We start from the raw sequence: 23,307 nt of genomic DNA, 5'->3' as shown, positions 1-23,307 counted from the left end.
GGCTTGAGGAATTTCAGTAACTTGTCAGTGTTATACAATCAGCCAATATTACAGCTAGAATGTAAACTCAGGCTCATGAGAGCAGGATCTTTGTTTAATTCAGTACTTTGTTTAACTCATTCAAAACCTCGAAGAGTGATAGGCACATGAAAGGCATTCAGTAAGTATTTATTGAATAAGTTAATAAATTGCATTTCCAAACCACAGTCTTCTTAAATATCATATAATCAGTAAATATTCTACTACCAGAGCTCCCGCTGTGGCACCACAGCATTGGCAGCATCTTAGGAGTGCTGAGATGCGTGTTTGAACCCCAGCCCTGCATAGTGGGTTAAGGATCAAGCATTGCCACAGCTGTGGCTCAGTTTGAGACTGCAACTCGTATCTGCTCCCTAGCCCTGGAACTCCGTATGCTTCAGGGTGGCCAAAAAAAAAAAAAAATTCTACTACCATCATCTTTAAAAATCAAAAAGATTAATGGTGCTTCTTAACAGTAGAAGAATAATATTAATGTTGCCCAAATTTCTGTTGTTGACATATAAAATGCCAAATGCTGACTTACAAAATACAGTCAACAATAATTTGTTGACTTCAGGTAATATCATTGATGGTTTGAGGTGTAGTGATGATATACGGGAATATGGCAATCTATAGAATTCAGTGCATTACAAGTCTTGACACCCTAGCAGCCATGAGGACACCTAGTATCCAGATCTTGGTCTCTACATACTGTTCTTCAATTAAGAGGAGCTAGAGCGCTTGATGAATGGTTGATTCCAGGGCAAGGGGCAGGGCAAATACGAAAGGAGTTTGCAGTATCTTGTGGTATCAGAAAGGAAGGAAATGCTCGTAAAAGGATGGGGAACAGTGAAAGAACCCAGGAACCAACTGCAGGGAATTTCCAGTGGCCAAATATAGCACAATTTAAGCCACAAAAATAAAAGCAGTAATGGATTATAGTCCATAAAATAAAATAAATACCCACAAGTCCCCACAGATGTAAAAAAAAAAATTGAATAAATAGGTAGAAGAGACATTTTTCTTATATCAGAATTGCAATGAATAAGTGTAGAGGGAATGATGGAAATAGAAAATCACCATGAGGTAGGAAAGGATGTTGGTGAGAATGTCAGTGGATATTATAAGATGAGTGGGCAAAAGTATGAGGAGAAACAGGATGTTGGCATAACCTCCTAGTATCTCTCCAAAGATAATTATTATGTAAAGGGGAAAAGAGTAACTTTACACTGGGAAACCTGGCTGATAGATAGCACTTCAAGCAAATGATCTAAGTGCAGAAAGACAACAGACATGATGTATCTTCTGCTCTGATACACTGGGAAGAGCATAGCACCATGTGTGGTATTCTTGCCAAAAATACATAACCTCAATCTAACTATGAGCAAACATTAGGTGAAACGAAATTCAGGGGCATGCCTCAAAATGTATAGCCATATTCTTTAAAAGTGTCCAAGTAGTGACAGCAAAGAAAGATCAAGGGACTTTTAGATTGGAAGAGATAAGAAGATATGACAAGCAAATGCGAGGTGGGATCCTTGATGAGATTCTGCACTAGAAAAAGAACTCCAGTGGGACAAATGGGGAAATACAATTCGAATTCCAAATAGGTCTATAGATTAGTTAATAGCTAATTGTACTATGATTATATGAGATGCCAATATTAAGGGAGGCTGGGTGAAGGCTTATAGGACTCTCTATGCAAATTTTTCAACTTCCCAATCCGTCTAAAATTATTTTTGGTGTTGCCTAGTGGCCTAGGACTTGGTGTTGTCACTGCTGTGAGGCATGGGTTCGATCCCTGGGCCAGGAACATCCACTTACCACAGGCATGACCAAAAAAAACTTTTAAAAAGTAAATAAATAAATGAAAAATTTAAAAGAAAATGATTGTCAAGAAAAAGTTAAGAAAAAATCTTGTATGGTTTCATTAAATCTTGTTTGCTCCCCCCCACCCCCACCCCCGGCCCAAAGATGGAAGCTTAATAATCTACCTGATATTACAGAGAAATCTGGAAGGCAGTCAGTCTAGATCTTGGATTATACAATCAGAGAAGTTTAGAATTTAAAAAGGCCCTTGGAGAAGCATTCTATAAATCCACATCACTTTCAGTAAGGAAAGTAAAGCACAGAGAGGCTGAGTGACCAAAGTCACATTGTCCTAGGGGAACTGCTTCTAGAACTTAAGTCTTTCATGGATCCATTCATTTGTACTTCTGCTTTACCATGGCACTGTTGGATTCAAGCCCAAGAACTCTTTCAGCTGATTTCATTAATTCCACTTAATCTAAATTCATAAGATATTTTTATAAGAAATGTAATATCCGAATTTCTAAGGTGTTTATAATGAAATTATGAAAATCTTGCTCAAGAAGAACAATGTTTTGCTTTTCATAAAATCTCGAGTAGCACTGTGGGAAGTAAAAATAAACTTGACTGTATGATTTGAACTTAGTTCAACTAAACTGCAAATCAATTGCAAGGAGCTCAAGGTTTGAGGAAATGCACGATTCCCTTTGGTTAAAGACATCCTTTCTTCTTGCTCATAGGTTCTCTCTTGTTCTGTTCTGTTTTTTTTTTCCTTTTTTTTTTTTTTTGCTCTCTCCCTCACACACACAGCACATTCTTTAAGACGTGATGGGTTAATTTATTGCATTTGGTATAACTGTCTGACATGGCTTCATGATACAATCATCATATTTTAGGGGCTAGAGCAAGATAGGGGCAAGATAATGATAGTCTTGGCTTTCTGACCATGTTTTCCCCCAGTTTTTATTGCTTGGAAGATTTTTCTACTCCTCAACAAAACCTGCAGTTACCTCCTTCCACCCTTCAATGTCTATGCATTTAACAGATGGCCTTGTTATAGAATCAAATTTAATGGGATTAGCCCAGATCATTGCATTTCAGGGATTCTTCACTATCACAGCTGTTTCTTCTCTGAAATGCTGTCACTCAAATAAAGTACACAAGACACTCCTTGGGTCAACCCTCGTTTTCCAAGAAGCAGCGCCCTAGAAACCTGAACACATCTATGTTTTGAACAGAAAAAAAGAATTTTGGTGCCAGAAATGAAAGTAATTATGACCACTCTTTATGTACATGTGTGATGACAACATTTATTGGAAGAAGTCTAAAAAAAAAAAAAAATTGAGTGGTTAAGCTAGATGTTAGGAAAACTACTGCAAATACTATTTCTAGAGAAGAACCTCTGTGTCTCCATAGCTCAATCTGCCCCTGTTGGTCCATTATGCTCTGCTTTTCTCGGGTACAAACTCCAGAGTCATCTTTCACATCACCGCTTCCTTACTCACCCCACCTTTGCTACATTCCATCACAGTCATTCATTACCAAGTCCTGCCTATTTCGATCACATTAGCTCCTCAGTTCCTGCTTTTCAGGTGCCATTGTCACCATCCTAGTCCAGCCCCAATTTACATGAAATTAAATATCCTTAAAGGGCTAAGAGGCAGAGAGAAGAGTGCGTTTTCCATTTTCGGCATCCAGTAAATCACAGCAGTGAGATATGGGTCAAGTCCCGTATGCCTCATCTCCCACTTAGGAGGGCAGGATGAGCTGAATGGTGGGATTACCTCACAGCAGGGTAACAACCTGAGAATATCAGAAGAAGCCTCTAGTGAGGGTCCAGCAACAGGATTTATTTTTATTTTTATTTTTATTTTTTTGCTTTCCAGGGCTACAAGCATAGCATATGGAAGTTCCCAGGCTAGGGGTTGAATTGGAGTTGCAGCTGCCAGCTTACACCACAGCCACAGCAGCTCGGGATCTGAGCCTTGTCTGTGACCCACACCACAGCTCATTCAAAGCAACGCCAGGTCTCCAACCCACTGAGCAAGGCCAGGGATCGAACCCACATCCTCATGGATCCCAGTCGGGTTTGTTATTGCTGAGCCATGACAAGCACTCCTCAGCAACAGGAATTTGATGAGTGGTTCTCGGCCTGGCAGAGTCCCAAGAGACATGTTCTAATTGTCACATTCCTATTGGTCAGGGGCAGGGGAAGCCAATGTCATGAAATGTCCTTGGTCATTAAATGATATCAGCTACTTCATTTAATTAGGACCATAGAATTAACAAAATTTCTAGAGGCCAACAGTATTTTTCTCATGATATACTTTTAAAATTTGCAATCATAATGTTGAGCAACGATGCTTAAATTTTTTCAAGTGTCGCGGTGCAAAAAAGTCTTACATTTACTATAACTCTCATACTTTGTTATAATTGTTTAACTGTCTTCCTCACATAGAATGTCAACTCTGGGAAGGCAGTGACTGTGTCTGCCTTGTCACCGCACCCTCCCCCAACCCCAGCACAATGCCTAGCATGTAGCAAAAACTACTATGTATTTTTTATTTTTTTTGTCTTTTTGGGGCCACACCCAAGGCATGTGGAGGTTCCCAGGCTAGGGGTCAAATCGGAGTGGTAGCTGCCAGCCTACCCCACAGCCACAGGAATGCCAGATCCGAGCTGCATCTGCAACCTACACCACAGCTCACGGCAATGCTGGATCCTTAACCTACTGAGTGAGGCCAGGGATCGAACCTGCAACTTCATGGTTCCTAATCAGATTCATTTCCACTGTGCCACGACAGGTACTCCAGCAAAAACTACTACATATTTTTTAAATGAATGAAGGAATTTCTTATTTTTCTCATAGATCTTGAAATTAGAGGGCCAGGAGTTCCTGTCGTGGCTCAACGGGTTAAGAACTTGACTAGTATCAATGAGCACACGAGTTTGATCCCTGGCCTTGCTTGATCCCAGATCCTTGGGTTAAGGATCTGGCGTTGCCATGAGCTGTGGTGTAGGTCACAGACTTGACTCAGATCAGGCATTGCTGTGGATATGGCATAGGCCAGCATCTGCAGCTCCATTTCGACCCCTAGTCTGGGAACTCCAGGTGCAGCCCTAAAAAGACAAAAGAACAAATTGTTTTGATTGATAGAGTGGTCATAATGGATATCTACTGGATGACTGCACAATCCACAAGTCAACTCCAATTCTTTGAAAAATGTCATACTTTGCCTTGGAGCCTATGAGATTTCCTTCCCCAGGACTGGGGACTGAGATAAGCTGGAGACAGTCTCTTTGAGTGATTCCCACTGCAACATGTAAATTCTGGCACTGAAATAGTACCACGTGCTCAGAGAAATATGGTCTGCTGGGAGAGAGAAGCAGATGCATAGAGAGAGGCAGAGATGAGAGAAAGAGAGAAAGTTCTGAGAGTCTTGGGCCCCATTCAGTTCCTTCCAAGAACTGGCAGAATCCTTGACCTTAGGTTCCCTTGAGTTATTCCTGGAGCCTTAATATAAGTAATTCCTTTTATGGCTTAAGCCAGGTTAAGTGGGTCAGTTCCTAACAAGCATGGCAATATATTTTGAATGAAAGTCAGCAAGGCATCATTTTAAATGTAGAGATAACTTCCAGGGAATGTAGAGCAGTGCATGAAAAATTAAATACTTTCAGGGGTTTTTCCTTAATATCCCCAAATGAGGTGACAGCATCTGGTGTACCCAAGCATCATGGTGCCAGTCACCACACAGAGGCCATCTGGAGGAAAGAGCCTCAGGTTGGCTTGACAACTGGGTAAAGAATAAATGAGATGCCAGAGCTCAGCTCATAGGTTCTTGCTGAAAGAGGACACTGCACATGTGTCTGCTGTGGGCTTGGGATCCAGGGAAAAAGACTCCTGCTGTATGTCTCAGAGTAGGGTCCTGGGGGAGTTCCCTTCATGGCTCAGTGGCTAATGATCCCGACTAGGATCCATGAGGATGCAGGTTCGATCCCTGTCCTTGCTTAGTGGGTTAAGGATCTGGTGTTGCCATGAGTTGTGTTATAGGTTCCAGACATGGCTCAGATCCCAAGCTGCTGTGGCTGTAGCACAGGCAGACATCTATAGCTCTGATTAGACCCCTAACCTGGGAACTTCCATATGTGGCTGGTGCAGCTCAAAAACCAAAGCCAAAAAAATATTTCAGGGGTTGCCATGCAGTCAGCCTTGACAAATGGCACAACAGGTGGCCTGGCAGGCACATTTTTGAGAGCTTGCTCCTCAGGATGGGCTGTGATGACCAGCAGTAATGGTGTCACCAGGGAATTTACTGGAAATGAGAATTCTTTCCCGCCCACTTGATCTACTGAATCAGGATCTGGAGTCAAACAAGATGGCTGGGTGATCCAGATGTTCATTCAAGAGTGGAAACCTTGCTTGAGATTGTTAGTTGCCTGCTCAATGGTACACCCAGGTCACTTGAACACATCACAGTGGTCTGAGTTCCATCCCTACCCCCATAGATTCTGAATGAACCAGTCCAGAGGGTGACCTGAGCATAAGGATTTTTAAAAGTTCCCCAGATGATTCTAATGTGGAGCCAAGATTGAGAACCACTGCTTCATGGGGACTAGATACATCCTAGGAAAAGGAAGTCAATTTGTTGACTGGATTTTGAAACACACAGGGGCCAATAATCTAAAGATAGATTTCTTTTTTGTTTTGGGTTTTTTTTTGTAGATAATACATGATTTTATTTTAATTTTTTATGATAGTTGATTTACATTGTTCTGTCGGTTTCTACTTTACACAAAGTGATCCAGTTTTATATATATATACATATATATATATACACATATATATATTATTTTTCTCATATTATCTTCCATCATGTTCCATCACAAGTGATTGGCTATAATTCCCTGTGCTAGACAGGAGGACTTCATTGCTTATCACTCCAAATGCAGTAGTTTGCATCTGCTAACCCCAAACTCCCTGTCCATCCCATTCCCTCCCCTTCCCCTTGGCAAGCATAAGTCTGCTCTCCATGTCCATGAGGCTGTTTCTTTTCTGTAGATAGGTTCATTTGTGCTATATATTGTATTCCACATATAAGTGATATCATATGGTATTTGTCTTTCTCTTTCTGACCTACTTCACTTAGTATGAGTATCTTCAGTGCCATCCATGTTGCTGCAAATGGGAAGATACATTTCTTTTGATTTGAAGGAGCAGGACCCCAGAGGGAAAGAAAATTGTATTTCTTTTTAAGTTCCAGAAGGAACTGGTTTGGAAAATCAAGAGACAGACCACAGAGGAGGGGAACACAGAGCTTACGAAATGAACTACAGAGTTTGGAAAGCATACCACCCAATCACCCTTAGGAAGAAAGAGGGATTTTTCTACTTTTCAAGCAAAACCCAGGAAGCCTGCAACCATCTTAGAGGCTGGAGTCGCAGATGTCTAAGTGGAAAATTGGCAAGGGCTAAAGGAGTAATCTAGGGCAAGCCTGGAGGCAGTCTCAGAAACCTAAATATCTCAATCAATGAGTCCTAACAGTGGCACAGAAGCATTTGGTAAGGGAGAACCAGAAGCCAAAATAGGACAAGGAAGACCCAGGGTTCATGGAACTCTTGAGCAGTGGCCACTCCACAGACTATTGAATTCATCATGGAAGTGTGAGCACATGTCAAAGACTGCAAGAGAACTGAGCTCTCCTTCAGTCAGAGGATGACGACAGATGATGTGCTTGGGCCAGGCACCCCTTTCTCCATCTCTGAACAATGGGCACCCCTTTGGCTATTTCCTTTCTTGGAAGAGTTGCTGCAGAGGGAGATAAGAGAGAACCTTGAACCTGAATGAGTAGTTCCCGAATGAGATTACGTCTGAATCTAGAAGTGACTGCAGGATTGTTGTCCACCAAAATAGAAATGGAGACTTGAGAACTAAAGGGAATTCATTTATAGGAAAATGAGGAAATTTCCGTGTCAGACTCCTGAATTATGCCTGCAAATTTCCAGTGTGCTACACTAGCTAATGGAATCTTGTCACCCATCTATAAGTCTCCTGCCTCCTTCCTCTTATCAGGTCCCTGCGGACTTGGTGTCAAGATGAAAAGAGCTCCTTGGAATGGCATTCTTTTTGCAAGGAGATGAGAATGAAGGAAAATGTTACAAGGTCATGAAGCACAAGACATCCATATTTGAGAGATGGAATTGGGACCGGAACTCAGGTCTACTAACTAGGATGGTCTGATGAACTCTGAAAGCCTCAAGATAGATGATCTTGAGGGATAAAAATTCAACTTAGTGGCATTAATGGTTTTGTCTTAGGAAAGAGCATTTCTTTTACAGACAGACGGATATACTTCATTAATATCATTAGTTACTGTGAAGTGAATGAATCTCAGTGGATAAAGTTATTGACTAGTGAATAGCCTCGAATGACCATTTTCTGATGGTTAAGAGGGGATGAAAAAGATATGATTATAAGGTGCCCAATTTCTGACACTAGACTTATTTCACTAGACCTATTCCTTTACTCCCCTCCCTGGAGGGGATATTCCTTGCGAGAAAAGTTGCTTCATGTTTCTCTCCTCCCTGGCTCTTATTTAGAAGACGTCAAAGGAGGTCAATGGGCTGTCTATGCGATCAGTACATTTCGTATTTCTCTCACCTTATAGAAGGCCCGGCCATTCCCTGTCATAGTTCCTGGTACTAAGGGAAGATTATGATGGCTATAAGGAATAGCAATAACTTTCTAAAAGAACTATGTCTCTAAAATTGTAGCCTTTGAGTTGAACTTCATTAGTCACACGGACATATTTTGGGAAGAAATCACATAGGGGAGTCTAATTTTTGTATTATTTAAAGTAAAACCTATTGGAGTTCCCTGGTGGCCTAGCGGTTAACGATCTTGTGTTGTCAATGCTGTGGCTTGGATTATTGCTGCGGCATGGGTTCAATCCCTGCTCTGGTAACTTCCACATGTCCTGGGCATGCCCCCCCCCAAAAAATAGAACCTATTATGTATAAGACACCCCTTCAAAAGAAAACTTAAACATAATTGGTTAGACTAGCACAGTAATAACCTAAGAAAATAAATTTACCTAGATGTTCTTGAAATTGCCACAGGAAGGACACAGTCATATAATACTAAATCTACTTTGAGCCCACTACAATGTCTATGTTCAAGCCATAGAAAATTCCTGGCAAATATGTAAGAATATGTTGCAGTATCCTTTTTGCCTAATCCCAGAGGGGAAAAGAAAGTTGAAGGATTAAAATTACTGATGTCTATTTAGGCAGTCAGTTTATTGGAATTCTGCCCCAAACCAGAAAAGGCTCTACACATGGAAAATAACTCAATTAGGGGAGGGTTGGTGGAAAGAGACAAGTTTCAATAAATGCTTGAAGCTGTCAGTGAACTATTAATGATTTCTAAGTATTTATTGAAACCATCTTAAAATAACCAACATAAAAGTGAAAATCCAACCACAAAACCAAGAAGTCTGATGTTCTCTGCTAAAAATCCTGATTGCTAAAACAATCCCTTAAGACAAATCGGTGTTTTCATACACTGTGCATAAACCATAAATTATCTCATTGGGCTGTATGGATTTCCACTGAGTCCTCACTCTAAAGCAGGCAATCTGGAACATTTTATGATCTGAATCACGAACCACTTCTTTTTGCTTCACCTTAAAATACTCATTCTATCTTTGGAAAACCCCCAAACGGAGCTGGAAAACATTTATGCTCCCAAACCATGAGCCTTAGAACAGAAACGTTGAGGTTCATCAGTTAATTCCTAGGAGCTATGAGCTCAAAAGGGAATTACAAGGTTAAAATACATTGCTCTCAAAAGGTATCGGAGGCAAGCTGTCTTTGTCAATGGAGACTACTTACTAAGGGGTTTCAAATAAAAATTCGTGTTGCAACATTGATAAGTTTTATGTCTAGTGCAGCTTTTTAAAAACCATCTTGGTTTTTTGACATCATCTCCTGAAAGGAAAAGGAGTGTTTGTTTTATCTGTCTTCAAAGTCTTGAGAAGGTTGCTCTGGAATCATCACCAAAGAACCTGTGCAGTGGTCAAGTTTGGTTTTAGCCTGTACAAGAGAACTGCTTACCCGTGATGCATTTTCCAGAGAATAGCACTCTCTCTAGGAAGTGGACTCTCATGGGAAAAGAAAGACAACCTTACCTGGGTAATCATTCTTGTCTATATCGGCATCTCCTCTTAAAGTAAAGCCAAATCCAGAAGGGGCAGCCTGGGAGGCCCACACTCCTTGAAGAATTTGGGAAGCCTTGGTGTTTAAGCCATTCTCATTCCCATTGTAAATGAGCACTTTGCCTCGTTGACCCTTGCCTGCAAAGGGCGCACCGATGGCAATGTCTACAAACAGAGACATGTAATTTTTAAATAAAGAAGAATGTTCCAGAAAGAGACTTAAGCATCATCAAAGAGCAGACCATACAGCCCAAAGGGGTTTTTAAGTTTTCCATGAAAATGTGTAGCACTGCAGCAAGAGTAAATTCTTTGTTGTCTTTTATGCATCCAAGAAGTATTTTTTTAAGTTTTATTGAAGTATAGTTAATTTACAAGGCTGTGATAATTTCTGCTGTACATCAAAGTGACCCAGTCATACATATACACATGTCCATCCTCTCTCAGATTCTTTTCCCACATAGATTATCACAGAATACTAGGTAGAGTTCTCTGTGCTATCTAGCTGGTCCCTGTTGGCCCTTCAATCCATATACCAAACCAAGACTGAGTGCCTCTAATGTGTTGGGTGCAGCAGTGAACCAGACACTGCTTTTGTAAAGCGTATATTCTAGGGCAGGTAGTAGACAATTTGAAAAAAGAAATAATAAAGGAAAATAGTGGCAAATGCTATGGACAGAATCTTAGAAATAGTTATGTGGGAGTTCCCGTCGTGGCGCAGTGGTTAACGAATCTGACTAGGAACCATGAGGTTGCGGGTTCGATCCCTGCCCTTGCTCAGTGGGTTAACCATCCGGCGTTGCCATGAGCTGTGGTGTAGGTTGCGGACGTGGCTCGGATCCTGCGTTGCTGTGGCTCTGGCGTAGGACAGTGGCTTCAGCTCCGATTCGACCCCTAGCCTGGGAACCTCCATATGCCGTGGGAGTGGCCCAAAGAAATAGCAAAAAGCCAAAAAAAAAAAAAAGAGTTATGTGATAGTGATTCGATTATTCTTTTAGATAAGGTGGTCAGACAAGGTGTCTCTAAGGCTGACCTTGAAACTGAAATCTGGGGGCACGATGGAACAGACCGTGTCAAAATTTGAAGGAAGGGAAACTTCAGGCAGAAGGAATTGCCATGGAAAGGCCCAAGGATGGTAGGCTTGGCCCACCTGAAGGGTGGCCACAGGGTGGTGGTCTGCCTTGGGACTTAGGGAGTGATGGGGAAGAGCTGGAGCAGGTCACTGGGCTGGGTAGACCAGCCAGGACACTTCTGCTTAAGCGTTTCTTGTTAAAAGAAATAAACAACCTCTCTCACAAAGCTCACATCCTTGAAGGAGTGCATCATTCTATGATGCAGGCAAGACCCATTTCATAGTTGAGGACTCTGGGAAAAAAAGAGAGAACCCCATCGCCTGACTCCCACTTAAACTTAACACTGAACGACAACTACCTCCCACATATTGTGTGTGCCAGGATTGTTCTAAACAATACACCTAACGCCTTAGCTTTGCATGAAAAGGAGCACCAGTAACACAACAACATAACGGTCCCACGCTCTAGAAGACAGCACGTGTCCTCATTTTGTCCTTCATCAGTTTGTCTTTGCTCCTAAAAAAGTCTGATAAGGCTGCATAAATGGTGAACCATTTTTCACGACATAACAAAGATCACAAATCCACTTTTATTTAACAGGTAAGGATAAACTGACTAAAACCTCAGAGTGGTGCAGAAAATAAAGATATGGCTGTGTGGCAGGTGGAAAGGGGCATTTTCTTCACATCCTCTGAGTCACTGAGTTTACACCTGTCCCTGGGTTTCATTTCATTTTGGCCTTATTTTACCTACTGATACTCAAGGATACCAAGTCTCAGAGAGGCAGAACCCCTTTAAGGTCATTAGAAGTGTTTCTCTTAGCTCTTAAAAATATCATTAGGGGTTTGAGAGAAAAGACAAAAGGGAAGATAATGAAGAAGATGGCTCCATAGATAATTTAGCATTGTTTATTTCATTTGGTGCGCAGGCACAGGGCAGGTTTTGAAAGCAACAAATCAGTCAAAGGTGACCTTGTCTTTTTTTAAAACTTTCCTGGAACCATGAGCTTTTAACAGGCATTCACGTTTTATGGTACGTCAAAAGTTACTAACCACACATTGCCGAGATGGGTTTTTTTTTTCCAAAGAAGTCATAAAATGACAATACCACTTGCCAAAGATGAACAGTGATTTGATACAAATACTCCCTAGGCGATTTTGTTGGAGCAAATTCCTGTCACTCCCTTGAACTTTAAGATACTCACTCTACCTTGGTTCTTAATTTAAAGGTCTTGAAAATGTATGCAAAATTTTGTATGAGCTGGCATATTTTTCTGAAGAGGGGGTACTTACCAGGCATTCATAAATTCCTAAGATAAAGACCCACAATCATAAATGAAGAATTAACATTACAGCGAACATTGATGGTGCCTTTAAGCTGAAGTTAAGAGACCAAATTCAGCACAACTTACACAAGGGTTATATTAATCAGAAGGCAGGACCCTTGCTAATACATCAACATGTATGTATGTATGTATGTATTTATCTTTTTAGACCCACACCTGTGGTATATGGAAGTTCCCCAGACAGGGGTTGAATCTGAGTGCAGCTGCCGGCCAACGCCACAGCCACAGCAACACCAGATCCAAGCTGCATCTGTGACTTCGGCTGCAGCTTGCAGCTACACCAGAACCCGCTGAGGAGGCCAGGGATTAAATCCACATCCTCATAGACACTAGGTCAGGTTCTTAACCCATTGAGCCGCAACAGAAACTCCTGTAATTATTCATTTTGACTCTAAATCCCAACATCATTTGGGATTTAAAATGGATGTTTTATTTAGAGCTGTTACGTGAAACCCTGCAACAGTGTGAGAAAATGCCCGTGTAACATCTCTAGTCACCAAAACGAAAGTGTTGAAGCTGCCTTGAGATTTTGGATAGTTTAAGACCAATCTCAAGGTCTGTTTCCTTCACGGAGCAGTAACATGATCTCATGGCCCCGTAAGGAATTTCCACGCATTGGTGTAACTTACCATTGTATCCGTCTTGGTTCAGGTCTCCTAAATGTGCCACGGCAGTACCGAATCTCCCGAAAACCTCCGTGCCGGCAAGGACCTGTGGGTCCCTGAAGACGAGTGCACTCACTTGCAAATACAGGTAAACTTGTCCTACTTCTCTAGGGTTGCTCTCAAATTCACGTTCCATAAAGAGAGGCGCCCCGATCAATATGTCATCCATTCTGCGGGAACAAAGAGAGAGGTCAGGACCCTGGCAGACACAGGTGTTTTGGGGTGGACTTCTAATCCATTAGATGAATACATTTCCACTGGTGTTTTTCCTTTCCCAGAGGACACAGAACAACCATCTTATTTCTTTCATTGCTTTGTTATGTCTACAGAATAGAATGCTGTAAGAAAATGAGCTGTTAAATTATCACATGGAACTTTTTAGCTACGTTAAAAATGACCACTTTCAGAAAACCACAGATATTTCACCCCTTTCAGCGTTTTAGTGCCTTTCCAGAAAATGTAGTTACACAAGGAAAACATACCAAAAAGGCCTAAATAGCTTTTGCTCAACACGAATGAGAGTTTGTCTACAATTTATATAACTCTACATTTATATTATGATATTTTCTTGCAGTCATAAGGTTTAAAATTGATTTTGTCCTCCTCTTTCCTCTCATGACCTCCATTTAAATAGAAGAGAATCCAGAGAAAGATATCATACTGGCTAGAAAGATGGAAAAGAAGTTTTTCCTCCCAAATGCAAATTTATAGTTTTTCTTTGTAAATGTAGATATTACAGCAGGAAACTAGTAGGTAATTTTTCAGGTTGAAAAAATCTCAAGAAAGAGATAACAATCGGATTGCTACACTTAAGTAAAACATTTTCTTAAAAAGGTACAGAATGAGAAGTTTCCACTATGGCGCAATGGCATCAGCAGTATCTTGGAAGCACTGGAACGTGGGTTTGATCCCCAGCCCAACACAGTGGGTTAAGGATCTGGTATTGCCATAGCTTTGGGGTAGGTTGCAACTACACCTCTGATCCCTAGCTTGGGAATTCCATATGCCACAGGGTGGGCCAAAAAAAAATGTTCCAAATGCATTTACTTGGCCTGCATCTGTGCTCTCAGCCAAGGCTGGGACTATTCCAAGCCTCAGGCTTTACCTTGGATGAACCTGGTTGCCTCTTTCTGTTATTACAATTTTCAGTATTAAGAGGCATTTGTTAAACACCTAATTGTGTCTGTTGTTTCCTTGTAGTTCAAAGATGTCTAAAACCACTGCTTCTCTAGTGCAAGATTGAGCAGGGCCATTTTCTCATTCTCTAAAGAGGGAACAAAGCCTGCAGTTGGTCCCTGGGGGTAGGAACATGACATGGGACTGACACATTGACTCATTATGTTTCTCACTGCCAACACTAGGAGTTCTAGAAATGCAAAACTATTCGACCTCTCATTGTGAAAGATTAGCACATCCATGGTCTCCTTGGAATCTTGGAGTACTATGACAGCACGGATTTATTTTCATCTAAATACATTTCCCTAGATATTTAAGTGTAAGCCTTCTAAAATGTTCTAAGCACCAAAGAAGGAGAAAGACATTTGTTCTTAATTTATGATTGTGTTCTCATAAAGCTGAGAGACAATAACTGTCTTGGATTCAATTGGTTCAATGTGCCTTGTAGAATATTTTGCACTTAGTGTCAATATTATTTTATATGCACAATACCCCTTAAGAGTCACAGTCTATATTATTGTTGAGGCTGGTGTTTTTAAATCTTCATTTGCAACTCATTGGTGGATTGTACAATCAACTTAATGGGTCTTGACAAGCAATTTTGAAAAATGAAATGGGAATTCCCATAGCGGCTCAGCAGGTTAAGAACCCAATGCTTTCTCTTGAGGATGCGGGTTCAATCCCTGGCCTTGCTCATGGGTTAAGGAGCTGTGGTGTAGGCTTCAGGTGCAGCTTGGATTTGACCCCTGGCCCAGGAACTTCCATATGCTGCAAGTGAGGCCCATAAAAAGAAAAGAAAAAAAAAATTTTAAGTAAATAGAATACCATAGAAAATATCAGAGTGAATGCATCACACAAAATAAGAACATGGTTATTGGAGTTCCTGTCGTGGCGCCATGGTTAATGACTCCAACTGGGAACCATGAGGTTGCGGGTTCGATCCCTGGCCTTGCTCAGTGGGTTGAGGATCTGGCATTGCCATGAGCTCTGGTGTAGGTTGCAGATGCGGCTCAGATCCCGCGTTGCTATGGCTCTGGTATAGGCCAGTGGCTATGGCTCCGATTGGTCCCCTGGCCTGGGAATCTCCATATGCTGTGGGAGTGGCCCTAGAAAAGGCAAAAAGACAAAAAAAAATGTGGTTATTTATTAAGAGAATGCAGGTCACGAGGCTGTACACTAGAATTGATAGCTCATCAATTTAATTGTTTTCTGATAGGCGAGAACTAATGCAGCTGATCAATTACATTACAGAAATCAGTTCAATTTGCAACTTCACGTTTTCGTTTTCTAGATTTTCTTCTTAAATCATAATGATTTCTCTTCTGTGAGAGAACACACTTGGACTAAATCTAGCACCAAAATGCAGTCACCCAAAGCTGCTTCCTTTCAAATAAATATTCTTTAAAATACTCTCAAGTTAACTTCTAGAAATGTCTTGAAATTTAGTTCCTCTTGGCCCTGCAGAGACTAGAAACAATCTGATGGATTAAATTATAATTCTGTGAATTTCTGACATAGTATAAATACTATAAGGTTCAAAAAGCCATAAGAAAATAAAAAACAGATTTGCTTACTTAGATTCAAGAGGAAAATACTATCTTCCTTTGTTGTTAAGTTCATCCAGAAATTCCTAACAGAGTTTACACTGGATGTCTTCGTAGATCTGGCTATCTTAAGATAACTTAACTGAAGTTAATTTCACCAACTTGTTTATATTTTCAAAACAGTCACAGGCTTGACAATATCAACTACCAACCAGCATGCATGCAACTGTTTGGTCTTAACTTTTGGAGCCCACTCCTAATACCTGGAGATTTTTTAAAATAAAAAAAAATAATTTGGGAAATTCCTCCCAGTTTATTTATTTGGTCACATTACTATATGCCACTATCTTTTAAAAAATTTTTCGTGATGTTGAGTTTTGGAGCATTTATAGGGCCTTTGCTTTTGTGGCACAGTGGACATAAAGGATGACACAACCTTTTTTTTTTTTTTTTTGTATTTTAGGGCTGCATTTGTGCCATATGGAAGTTCCCAAGCTAGGGGTCAAATTGGAGCTGTGGCTGTTGGCCTACACCAAAGCCACAGCAACGCCAGATCTGAACCTCATCTTCGAACTATACCACAGCTCACGGCAGTGCAGGATCCTTAAACCATTGAGCAAGGCCAGGGATCGAATCTGCATCTTCATGGATACTAGTTGGGTTCCTAACCTGCTGAGCCACAACAGGAACTCCAAGTATGGCTATTTTTAATATAATCAAACTGATTTTTCTTACATGCCATGATGCTAGAAACCATCCCTAACTGAATTTTTTATCAACCAGTTGTTTGGGGCATCCTTAAAGAAAGTCTTAAAGTTCTCGGGGGTGAAAATACTGAATTTATGTTTTTATATTTTTGTAAAGTAGAAGCATGACCTTGTTTATAAAAATAATGGTAGTTAATAAAATACACAGTTGAAAAATTCTCATCATCAGTCAAAACAGAGTAAAAATTTAAACACATGTATATGTTATTCTTCTACCACAGCCCTTACTTAAGATTTTGATATTTGTATGTATTCTGTATGCAGTGTATCTATATATACATTATATAGACAATATCTTTGTTTCACATATATATGTATATAGACATAGACAGATCTACATGTGTGTATATAGATAAGGAATCTATAAAGTAAAATTCATAGAAATAGAGAATGATGCTTACCAGGGATGGGAAGGTCAGATTAATGAGATATTGGACAAAGAGTACAAATTTGCGGCTATGTGGGCTGTATAAGTTCTAGAGATTTAGTATACAGCATAGTGGCTATAGTTAATAATGATACTGTATTATACAGTGGAAACTTGGTAAAAGAATAGATCTCAGGTGCTCTTACACACACACACACACACACACACACACACACTCATATACATGCACACACACGAGGTAACTATGTGATGGATTGACCAAAGAGTTGGATGGATATAGACAAATCACATAGATGGATATATTAATTAGACTGAATATAGTGATCACTTCACTGTATACACATACCTCAAAACATCTTTTACATCTTAGATATAGTTTTTAAGAATATTTAAAAGGTACATATACATAATGGAATACTACTCAGCCATAAAAAAGAACAAAATAATGACATTTGCAGCAACATGGAGGGAACTAGAGACCCTATACTAAGTGAAGTAAGTCAGAATAAGAAAGACAAATATCATATGATATCACTTATATCTGGAATCTAATATACTGCACAAATGAACATTTCTATAGAAAAGAAACAAACTCATGGACGTAGAGGAAAGACTTGTGGTTGCCAAGGGGGTGGAGGGAGTGGGGTGGACAGGGAGTTTTGGGTTAGTAGATGCAAACTATTGCATTTGGAATGGATAAGCAGTGAGATTCTGCTGTATAGGGGCACGATGGAGAATAATGTGAAAAAAAGAATATATATATATATATATATATATGTATATATGAGTGAATATATATATGTATATGAATGACTGGATCATTTTTCTGTATGGCAGAGATTGACAGAACATTGTAAATCAAGTATAATAAAAAGATTTAAGAATAAATAAATGAAAAAACAGAATATTTAAAAGGTTATTGGATGTCTTCAGTGACAAGTACCCCAATTTATCTGTTTCCCAAGTTGTAAAAGTGAGAGGCATGTGAGTCATTTTAGTAACTTACTAGATTGAAAATGCTTAATCCTTACAGATATTAAGCCCTTGAAGACTGAAATTACATATATTTTCTCCTATTAGGTATTTTATAAAGCTTAGGAAAGAGCTCTCTGTATAGTATAGAGTGAGAAAAAATTTGTAGGGTAAGTCAGTGGAAGTTCTGTGAACTAGTCGAGACCTTCCCCTACTTAGTGTGTGCTCTTGGGCAATTCACTTAGCTTTTGTGTCTCAGTTTCCTCATGGGTGAATTTTAGATGGTTTCATTGGATAGTCATGCAGATGTTCCTATGTTACTAGACAAATTATGCACAAAGACACTTTGAGGGGAAAAAGGACATGGTCTGCTAATCAATCATGATAAAATTTTATTGTTTAATAGCACCTTAGGTCCTAGAGTTGTTTCAGTGGCAAACAGAGATTTCTGTGTTGGACATTACTAACCGATGGGGGAGACCCTGTATGTTCTATCCAGGAAAACTTTACTTGAGGTGGAGATTTGTGTTTGCTACAAATCCCATACAGCTTTAAGGTCCCTGCTAGAAGTCTTGTTAGAAATTGAAAATGACAAAAGTATTCTTTCTCAAAATGGGGCCACATGTGTCAGGCGCTTAGGAAAAGTCACTGACACATGCATGATTTGCTGCCTTTCTTTTCTTATTCTGCTCAGGTTTCTGAGGACTTAGAGATTCGTCTCTCTGCCCTGATGGACTGTTTTGTATCTTCCCTGGGGATGAATATCCATCCAGGGAGGTGAGGACACTGGCTGTCACTCTAATTAGTGGTTTTCTAGCCCCCATCCTGGGATCAAGTATCAACCTGGAAACATAATACGCCATGTTTTCCCTATTTATGCCTATTTGAAAGTCATTAATATCAAGTGATTGTTCTGGAAACACAGGTGCTGCAAAGATGCTGCCAAATTCTGTCTGCACTACTGTCATCTCAGACTATCTTTACTTGGGCTGAAAGGTTCACAATGGCTTCCAGAGCATACTCATTGATTATAGGACCATGAATGTATGCTGCATCTAAGTAATTACAGCAGCAAATAATATACAGACTGAGAATCTATGGGCACTTTTTCTTTAAGAAGGCCAATATTGTTGTCAAGGGGGAGGGAGTGGGAGTTTGGGGTTAGTAGATGCAAACTACTACATTTAGAATGGATAAACAATGAGGTCCTACTGTGTAGCACAGGCAACTACATCCAGTCTCTTAGGATAGAACATGATGGAGGATAATATAAGAAAGGGAACGTGTGTGTGTGTGTGTGTGTGTGTGTGTGTGTACATATATATATATATATATATATATAAAATTGGGTCACTTTCCTCTAAAACAGAAATTGGCACACAACATTGTAAACCAACTATATGCTAATAAAAAATTTTTAAATGCCAATATTAAGATAATAGATGTATTTTTCAGCGCAGTCTAAAGAATTCAGAATATACTGCTGCATAAAAAGAAGTAATGTGCATAGCAATTTTTAAGAACATCATGAAAGAAAAAATTATCACTAGAAAATTCCCATTTGTTATTACCGTTGTTTTGATCAGCAGGAAACCAATGAGGTCCATTTATTACAAGTTTATTTTTTTTCTTAACATGGCAAAAAGGAGTTCCCATTGTGGCTCAGCAGTAATGAACCTGACTAGTATCCTTGAGGTTGTGGGTTGATCCCTAGCCCCACTTGGTGGGTTAAGAATCTGGCATTGCCACGAGCTGTGGTGTAGTCTGGAAACTCCCATATGCCACAGGTGTGGCCCTAAAAAATAAGTCCTATAAACATTGTCAAAAATGTTCTTTAGACTAGGATGAATGTTTTGGGGAGGGGCGGGGGAGGGAGGGACAATGCCCTGCAGGCATACTCTGACACTGGGGGAAAGTTGAAAGGATTCAGAGGGGAGTAGAGGAAATACAATGAGCGATCTGTGTCCTCAAAAATGCCACCCAGGGAGTTCCCGTTGTGGCTCAGTGGTAATGAGCCTGACTAGTATCTATGAGGATGCAGGTTCAATCCCTGGCCTGCTCAGTGGGTTAAGTGTCCGGCATTGCCATGAGCTGTGGTGTAGGCTGGAAGCTGTAGCTCCAATGCTACACTTAGCCTAAAAAAAAAGTGGAGTTCCCGTCGTGGTGCAGTGGTCAATGAATCTGACTAGGAACCATGAGGTTGTGGGTTTGATCCCTGGCCTTGCTCAGTGGGTTAAGGATCCAGTGTTGCTGTGAGCTGTGGTGTAGGTTGCAGACGTGGCTCGGATCCTTTGTTGCTGTGGCTCTGGCATAGGCCGTTGGCTACAGCTCCAATTGGACCCCTAGCCTGGGAATCTCCATATGCCGTGGGAGCAGCCCTAGAAAAGGCAAAAAGACACACACACAAAAAAAGTTCTGCCCAGCTCCCAGTTGAAAAGCCCTCGTGTGTACTGAGTTGCTACCTGTTGAGAGAAATGTGTCTACATTTCTCTACACTTACCCCGAGGACCACTAGAGGTTTTGTTTTCCCTAAAGAATGGGCTTCCCACATGTGGACAGGATGCCCCATTTTGGACTCAAGTTCTTCCTCCACTATTTTCTAAATGAATAAAAGCCTCCGATAACAAATATAATCCATCCAGGTTGGACATTCTGAATGATGGTCCTAATTGTAACTTTTTCCAACTCAGACCCCTGAAGGTTAAAGCAACTACAATTTATTTGGGTCGAGGATAAAATTACATTCAAATACACTTTCAGAATAATCCCACAGTGCATCAAATATATTTTCAGAATAGATCCAGGGTGCAGGCATTTCTATTTTTCCTGCCACTACTCTGGTTCTGGGCACTGTCCTGCCTCCCCTGGCTTAAGGCAATGGGCTTCCATCGTGACCCAATCAATGGAGCACGTCTGCTAAAATCCTAGTGGGAGCAGTCCACTCCCCTGCTTAGACTCCTCCGGCAGCTCTCAAGATGATGTGTCCTTCCTGGAAACAGACTCATTCTATCCATGGCAGAGTCTGTGTGGTGCTGTGTAAGGCAGTTTGAAGTAAACACGGTGGCTCATAAACCATCATGATCCCACTCCCCGCTGGCATCTCTCCAAGCCTCTTTGATGTCCCTTGAAGATGCTCACAGCTCTGCCTCCCCATCTACTATCCTGTTTTGCTCCTTCACCTAACTCTGAAGCCTTCCCTATTTACCTGATTAAGAACCGCATCCCTCCCAGTGTTTTCTATCCCTCTTCTGTCGTTGTTTTTATTATTGTGTTCTGTTTTTTTTAAAGGTCCCCCTTCATGGCATATGGAAATTCCAGGGGATTGAATGCAAGCTGCAGCTGCAACCCACACTGCAACTGCGGTGCAGCTGTGGGGATGTCAGTGACAGATCCTTTAACCCACTGTGCTGGGCAGGAGATTGAACCCAAGGCTCCACAGTGACCTGAGCCACTGTAGTTGGATTCTTAACCCACTGCACCACAGCAGGAACTGTTTTTTTTTTTTTTTAAGTTTCATTAATAGACTTTATTTATTTAGCGCTGCATCTTTTTTAGCACTGCACCTGTGGCATATGGAGGTTCCACAGCAACGCCAGATGCGAGCTGTGTCTGCGATCTACACCACGGTTCATAGCAACACTGGATCCTTAACCCACCGAGCGAAGCTATGGATCAAACCTGCGTCCTCACGGGTACTAGTCAGATTCGTTTCTGCTGAGCCATGATGGGAACTCCAATAGACTTTATTTTTTAGAGCGGTTTTAGGTTCAAAGCAAAATTGATCAGAAAGTACAGACAGTTCTCATATATCCCTGCCCCAAGCACAGTCTCTGCAGCTGTGAACATCCTGCACCAGACGGGACATTTGTTACAACTGATGAATCTCCACTGACACATCCTCATCCCTCCAAATCCATAGATTACTTTAGGGTTCACTCTAGGTGGTGTACAAGCTATTGATTGGGGACAACGTATAATGACATGAATCCACCATTGTGGTATCATAGAGTAGTTTCAGTGCCCTAAAAATTCTCTGTGCACTGCCAAATTCATCCCTCTTTTACTGCTAACATCTGGTAACCACTGATTTTTTTATTGTCTCCATAGTTTTGCCTTTTCCAGGATGTCATCGAGTGGAATCATCCTGAGTATGAAGCCTCTTCCCACTGGCTTCTTTCACTTAGGAATATGAACTTAAGATTCCTCCATGTCTTTCTATGGCTTGATAGGTCATTTATTTTTAGCTCTGAATAATGTTCCATTGTCTGGATGGACCACAGATACATAGGCATTTACTGACTAAAGGACATCTTGATTGCTTTCAGCCCTTCTGTTTTTATTTTTTCCTACCTAGTATTCATCACCATCTAACACACTCTTTACTTACTTTTTGTGCATGTCTGTAGATCTCGACTAAACTTTATGAGTGGGAATTTCTGTTTTGTTCTCTGCTATATGCCAGCACCTAGAACAGTGTATAGAGGATGCTCAAGAAATAGATGTTGGTTGTAAGAATAATAAAAGGGTGTTTCCCAAAAGGTAGAAAAGTTACCAGTTTATCTCTAATCATGTGGCACCACTTACTAAATAAAGTACCTGTCTAGCTGTACAAAGGTTATAGCTAATGTCTATCAATCATGCATTTAAAATGCTTAGCCCAGATCTTGGACCACAGTTAAAAATTTTCAGGTATTCGCTTCTTACAAAAATGTGAGCTCCATGAAAGCAGAGGTCTTCTCTGCCTTACTCACTGCTATCTTCTGGGCACCCACGAATAACGTGTGGCACATAGTAGGGGCTCCAACGATATTTGCTGGATGGATAATCAGTTCATCTCAATTTATTAGTTTTCTTATGTAATTATTTGTTTTATCTGTCAGGTGCTTTTAGTGGATCAAAGCAATATTTAAGAATACTTTTCTTTGAAGTAATGACTTAAACTACAACCATAATTTATCACGTTGTTAGATCCAAACTCAATTGTAATTTACTGCTGTGATCTGAAAAAGATAACATTATTTCATCTCTTGCAGAGGTGTCACTAGTATGTCGGTTAAAATAGTGTCAGGAGAAGAAAAATATTTGTGGGCAAGTGTTTTATGAACGTATCATGTGCAAAGAGGTGAAGAGAGACAGAGCAAATTCTTTAATGGCTATGGATTTCAAATGGCCAAGGACTATTCAATTCATAAAAGTAAAGATAAAACTAAGTAAAATAGTCTTTTCTTAGAAGCGGCGGATGTGGAAAATCTTGGGGAAGCCATAAAATAGGATGACAGAGAATTCTTTAGTAGATATAGCCTCTTGCCCTGATTTTTTTAAAAAGTCAAAACAAGAGAG

At 40.5% G+C, this 23,307-nt stretch overlaps 1 protein-coding gene across 1 annotated transcript in view; it reads right to left on the bottom strand.

The window, feature by feature from the left end:
* Positions 1–23,307, bottom strand: part of ITGA8 (integrin subunit alpha 8) — a 169,538-nt gene that overhangs the window by 95,951 nt on the left and 50,280 nt on the right. Inside the window, exons 12-13 of the mRNA XM_047754600.1 lie at positions 13,085–13,290; positions 10,014–10,205 (exon numbers count right to left, since the gene is read on the bottom strand). Of these exons, the coding sequence (XP_047610556.1) occupies positions 10,014–10,205; positions 13,085–13,290 (398 nt within the window). The remainder of the gene's footprint in view (positions 1–10,013; positions 10,206–13,084; positions 13,291–23,307) is intronic.

Source organism: Phacochoerus africanus, chromosome 12 (assembly GCF_016906955.1).
Source record: "Phacochoerus africanus isolate WHEZ1 chromosome 12, ROS_Pafr_v1, whole genome shotgun sequence".
NCBI classification, from domain to species: Eukaryota; Metazoa; Chordata; class Mammalia; order Artiodactyla; family Suidae; genus Phacochoerus; species Phacochoerus africanus.
Note: the sequence above shows the minus strand (reverse complement) of the source record. Positions and strands in the feature narration are given on the sequence as shown.